Source organism: Pithys albifrons, chromosome 2 (genome assembly GCF_047495875.1).
Source record: "Pithys albifrons albifrons isolate INPA30051 chromosome 2, PitAlb_v1, whole genome shotgun sequence".
Taxonomy (NCBI): domain Eukaryota; kingdom Metazoa; phylum Chordata; class Aves; order Passeriformes; family Thamnophilidae; genus Pithys; species Pithys albifrons.
This window is the reverse complement of record NC_092459.1, coordinates 105099861-105106031: the sequence shown is the minus strand read 5'-3', so window position 1 is coordinate 105106031 and position 6171 is coordinate 105099861. Positions and strand designations below refer to the sequence as shown.

Here is a 6171-nt window from a genome sequence, read left to right as displayed (position 1 = left end):
CACTGCTCAGCAGTAACAAAAACATCCCTGACCTATCAACCCTGTTTCCAGCACAAATGCAAAACATAGCCCTGTACTAACCATCATGAAGAAAAACATTCCAGCCAAAACCATCACACTCAAGTTAACACTCACTGAGGTTAACCTGAGTTAACCTGGGCCCCACAGGCTCTCCTTGCCAGAAAAACCCTCTTTCATGTCCAAGTTTGTGCCTCCCCCTTAGGCATTGCCCTGTTACAGTCAGTGCTCCTGAGGCTGTACAGGTCTGTGTACCTGTGTGCAGCAAAGGGAAGAATAGCAGAAATGACTCATCTATTTTCAAAATCACAGCAAACCCATCTTTATTAGCAACATAATGCTACTGTAAGAAAGAGCAGCCATTCACCAAAGCCAAGAGTTGATTGCTTATTCATGTCATTCTAATCATCAATACATTTCTCCTACAAACTAATGCACACCTTCCAAGTTGTATTTTATAGAGGGATCAAATACACTGGCATTATTTCAATTATTTCAATTATTCAGTATTATCCAGTTCCTCAAAATGCAGCAGTACCCTTCAGGGGCTGCAACAATTCATATTGCTCCGGAGGCAAGTTAAATATTGTCCCCATTTCTCATCACAAGTCAGAGAAGGCATTTTGGGGAACTGCTTGAAAATACTCCATTTGGTACAGCAGATTTAGGGAAGGAAACAGACTTAAATGGACAGGCAGCAATGAAAATGACATAAGGTTTCATACTCATGCTCCTTGGTGCTGCTTGTCCAAGTTTCCCCTGATTGCAGTAACAACTCTGGAGACATAAAGGTATGGTTCAGGGAGATTTTAGCACTTTGAATCCAACTGTACAATTGTTTTTAAAGCGGGATGTTTTTTGTTTTAGGCCCCAGTTACCAGCATCAGACTGTACTCAGCCCAGAAGAAACTGAAAGGAAACAGATTGTGTCAGGATATACCTTTCTGTGGCAGGTTCCTTGTCTTCATTACCAGGATCCCACATAAAGAGCCACTTGTTCATAGTATTTACATTAAAAAAACAAACCCCAAACTCTGCCTGGAAACTGCAGTCGTTGTCCAAGGTGACCACAAGACACACTTGCGAGGGGAGGCTTCAGGACGATTTCCATCGCAGGAGTGAGCCCACCTTGTGGATCACATAAACCAGGGTAGCTACAAATGCAAATACCTGTGACAGGAAAACACACCAGCCAGTTAACTTCATGGCATGAGTTTCAGCACTGAGCCAACATCTCATGATGGCTTATATTTCTACTGTCTCTTGCACGTTTGGGGACATCCATGCATAGTAGGACTGTGACTGGTTTCTCTTCCCCGCTCCCTGCATGGCTGGTGCAAATAAAGATCTGCCCTTGAGGCCACTCCACAGTCAGCTCCTGACCTTCCCTCCCCTGCTTGCCAGGCACTCACCACGGCAGCAATGTTCTCCCTGTATATGTTTCCTGGGAACAAGTCAGCAGCGGTGTAGGTGAAGAAGGCTTCCAACACAGCAGCACTGAGGTAGAACAGAGCTGCTGTCTCCTGGCAGATGACATCCTAAGAAACAAGGGTCACGTGGTCATTTCCAGGGAGGAATCACATTGCAAAGGGGGAAAAAGGGAACCCATGCAAGCAAGACCCAGCCTGAGATTTGGAGTGCAGTAGCAGCTCCTGCCTTTCAAGGAGATAACTGTCTGCCAGGGAGGGAGAGGCCTAGATATTTGCCACATCCACTTACCAAAGTGACCCAGGAGCTGCTGCCCCCATGGGCCCCACAGATGTAGAGGAACAGGAGGGCAGTGGACATGACAAAGCAGAACACAGAGACAAACATCACCCAGCCTTGCAGCATGGGCATCTGGACCTTGGAGGACGCCACCAGGATCCAGACAAGGCCTCCAAAGACCTGCAAGTGAAAGTGGTAGACAGGGTGAGCAGAGCAGAGCCCAGAGCCATGCATGCCTCTGGCGCTAGCACAGCACATGGCACTAGCCCATGAGTTCTTCCCAGCCTCCACTTGAAACTTGGTAGTTAGCTGGGAGCATCTGCCACGGATCCTGACCCAAAAAATCCTCTCTGTAGCTCTGTCTCCTGGTGTCAGTGCCATTCACACCCTCTCTGCAGCAGCATGCTCAGAGGGCTGGCTCAGACACTTCTGAAGGTTGGTTTTAAGAGGCTTGTTACAGAAAGGAATGTTTGCTTCACACATGGTGTGTCAGGTGCCTGACAGGAGCAGCGACAAGCCCAGTTCACCTGCACAAAGAGCACAGACACATGTGACCCTCATGAAGGCCACACACATGGCCTTAATGAAGGCCACGTCCAGATATTGCCCTGAAAGAAGAGAGAACATGTTTAAGGGAGGTTAATTGACCAGTTTTACTCTCTGAAGTAGAGGAAATAAGCTTGAGGCTCCCAACTCCTTCTGGGAAGGGGAGCTTGTATTGCTGCTCCAGCTGTTTAGGTCATTCTTCATTGGCTGCACCAGAGCTGTGCAAGGTGCCAGCTGCTGGGGTGGGAGCAGGTAGGACCCCATTCTTCTCAGCCAGCCTTGGGAGTTTGCCATAGGTTTTCTGGTGGGGTGGGGAGCACAAGGACAGCTGTATCCAGGTTCCATCAGCAGACTCCTACACAAAAGGATGAGAGTGTGATGTTCACTGTTGTGGAATATCTGGACTGCAAGTGGAGCCTTTGCACTAAAATGCACTCTGTAGCTTTTCTGTGCTACAGATCAGCCCAGTTGTTTCTTGAACCTGTGCAAAGTTTAGTCTGTGCAGCATCCTAAGATGAGGAGCTACTCAGCTGAACCCACACTGTGAGGACTGGTGCTGCTGTAGGAATCTCTCCCTCATCACCAGCTGTGTGGGATTTGCAGGCAGATCTCCAGAGGCAGGAGAGCCTTTCTGACTCTAAGGTCATTCTGATCACCAGTGTATCCCTGGCCAGCCTTTTTCAGCATCCAAATGCCAACTCATACTAACTGTGGCATTTCCATTCCCTTGGAGGCATTTCGCAAGTGTAAAGAAAGTTTCTGATATACCATACTCAGAAAATGTTGCATCATTTGTGTGCCCGTACATTTGTAGGAAAGTTCATTGGTTCCATTATGCAAATTGATACATTAAATAAATTATGTGATTGTGATCTTGCAAACATCTGAGTAAAAACAGGTCTTCCAAAGTGCTGGTGTTTTGGTGCCTCTTGTAACAACCAAAGACTGACATGTGAACACTAATGCAGTCCCATTAAAAACTCCTGTGCTGACACAAAGAGTGTGTTGCAGCTGAAGATCCTGGAGAAAACCTTGTATTTGCTCCATTGAAATCAAACACAAACTGGGGGCAGATATGAAGTTTGGGGAAGAAGTATCACTTACTTCCTACCACTCACCATCTCCCCTTTCTGCAGGACGTGGTTACTCACTCAGGCAAGTATGTTTGACATAATTTGATTACTTATGTTGGGTTTATGCTGCTGCTGTTCAGCAGACTCGTAAAAATAGAAAGGCATTCAATAATAACCCACAGCAAGTTGAAGGACAGAAATTTAAGAAAAAACTTACATTTAAATACCCTTTTACAAAGCAAATGTATCTGTTTTCAGCTTGTTTCAGCTTTTCCACATAGGTCTGGCTATCCATATATGCAGAAAGTTCTTCAGATAAAATAGATTATAAGAATTAAACCAAGCTTGCCAGAATAAAAACGATAGTTCTTAATCAGCATGTGCAGATGTGGAAATCATATGAACTACAGGCAGGATCTTCTGGAAATTTCACAACTGTCTTACCATTTGAAATGCCAGCTTTTTTATTTTTCTTTTGTTTTGTTTCATAGTTACCATATTAACCCATTGTAGGCAAGCTCAGATTCCACTAAGGAATGAGAAACTCTTTATCCTTCTGAATGCTATGATTCAAGGCAGCCACCTCCTTTGTACACAACAGAGATCACACAACTGCATAGCAGAGAGTCCTACATGTCCTGGAGATGGAGAAATCCAGTTATGCAGCATTCCTCCTTCCTGGGTGGTTCCTGAGCCTTTAGGATGCACATTTCCAGATCTTACCCAAACCAAAGGATAGGGTGCTTCTTTAAGCAAGCTGTCTTGCCAAATCCCCTGAAGACAGGAATTACAAACAAACACTTCAAAAGGAGTAAGTATGTTGGGACCAACAGCAAGCTCAGTACCAGGACTAACACAGCTCAGTGGCAGGGGTGGCTGGCAAGTGTTTGCCCAGACAGAACCTCCACAGGGACTTAACACCTCTCTTTGTGTAGCTGCAGGAAACCTGGACCTTGCTCTCAGAGACCAGGCTCCAAGACCAGTCTTCAGAGCATTACTGTGGGAGCTGAAGCAAAGCCTTCATTACATCCTCTTTGCTGGATTGCTGTCACTGGGAAAATGAAGTAAATGCTGTAAATTCCAGGAGTGTGGGCCAAGTTGTGTGAGAGGAAAGGATTCAGTCACAGATGACTGAAGTTTTTAGCATTAAATAATCTGAGTGCCATCCTACAATACTGAGCCAAAGCCTTCAGTGCTGGATGAAAGTGCTCAGGCTATGCAAAAAAAGCCTCTCAAACTCTCGTGAGAAGAGCAGATTTTGTGAGTGGGGCAGGAAAAAGTTCTGATTGAAACTTTGCATCTTTCAGTCAGTGGTCACAGCAACTGCTTTTGATCACCTGTGCCAAATCCATTAAGATTATGATCTCCTTCTCAATGAAACTACAATATGGAAAGAAGTTACAAGGTGTTTGCTCACCCTTGGCCCACTCACACACCCAGGCCCAGCACCCAGCAGCTCAAGCTGAGCAGCACAGCTCCGGCAGACCAGGCTCTTTGCTGCTGCAAAACAATGACCCCAGCCAGCCTCAATCCCTGCTTCAAGCAAGCAGTTATCCTCCATGTGTATTATCAGCTAAAATCATCTTCTGATTAATTAATTGGCTCAATTTGTCAACCTGCTTTAAATGCACCAGCAACCCCTTCAACTTCTTTGAGGCAGGAAATTACAAAAGGTTTTCAGATGCACAAGAAAAATCCTACTACAGATTAGAGGAGAGTTTCAGAGCCCTGTCTCAGGCCATGGGGCTTTCTCTGAGGCTCAACTAGACATCAGGGGCTGTCCCCAGGCCCTCGTGGCTCAGGGACCTGGCAGCTATGAGTCCGGTCTCATCCCTCAGACACCTGCAGCATGACGTGTGCTGGGTGCCCCACAAGCAGCAACTGACCTCCCCCAGAGAAAAGTCACCACTCACGAATTCAGGAATGAAGAGCACATCTGGGAAAGTTGTCAGGACAGCCAGGCCACTTGGCAAAGAGCCACTGGAAGTTGTAGAGGACATTGCAAGGCTCTCCCACAGTGACTGTCAGGCACTCTGGTTCTCAACACTCGATGTAGCCTGCTTGCCTCTCTCTCTTCTCTTTGCTTCTTCCTGCTCTCTCCTCTTCCCTCCTGCTTCCTGCTGACAGGTGAAGACTGCTGTGAATGGCACAGGTGTGGCCCAGCCCTGTGACCAGGGCTGACAGGAGTCACATGGCAGGTTTGCAGGAGATGGGGGCAGCCCTGAGGCATTTGGAGCGGAGTTGTCTCTGCACAAGTTGAGCGTTCAAGGTGAGTCCCAGATGGTGGGTGGCACTGCCTGGCATCTGAGGGCAGTAGGGAAGAGTTGTACCCATGCACCTGGACAGCCTCGAGTCCCCTTCTATTTGCATGGTAAGTCAGATTGTCCCCGCGCTCGTGAGCTGGCACAGCACAGGCACAAGGACATGACAGCTACAGGAAACAGTGCGGCTCAGAAATGCCTCACAGAGATGCATCGCAAGACAAGGACAACCAGACTGCAGAGTGAACCACTTCATCATCTCAGAAGCAGATTGGACATACCAAGGTAACAAATGACCTAAAATAATGAGACTTCCCAAGCCACTTGGCTTTTTTTTTCATTTTAGTCTGTAGTCCATGAGAGCGAGTCATTCCCCTCCTCCTTAATATGGAATAATTACTTTATTTTATCACACTCACTTGGATACCCAGCAAAACCTCATAACTCCAGAAGCTAAAGCCAAAAATGTGAACCATCAGGAATGAAAGGAGTAACGTAGCAGTGCATATTGCTGTGGGCCAGTGGCCCCTGGAAGAAGTGCCCATTTCAGCCAGGCCCAGTATGTG

General features: G+C 46.8%; 1 protein-coding gene across 1 annotated transcript; it reads right to left on the bottom strand.

The window, feature by feature from the left end:
* Positions 1 to 330: 330 nt before the first annotated feature.
* On the bottom strand, positions 331 to 5473 carry MAL (mal, T cell differentiation protein). Its single transcript, XM_071548073.1, has 4 exons — positions 5258 to 5473; positions 1738 to 1905; positions 1431 to 1556; positions 331 to 1188 (listed from the first exon to the last, which is right to left on the bottom strand). The coding sequence occupies exons 1-4, from the start codon at positions 5342 to 5344 to the stop codon at positions 1114 to 1116; spliced, it is 456 nt and encodes a 151-aa protein (XP_071404174.1). The 5' UTR covers positions 5345 to 5473; the 3' UTR covers positions 331 to 1113.
* Between the last annotated feature and the right edge of the window lie 698 nt (positions 5474 to 6171).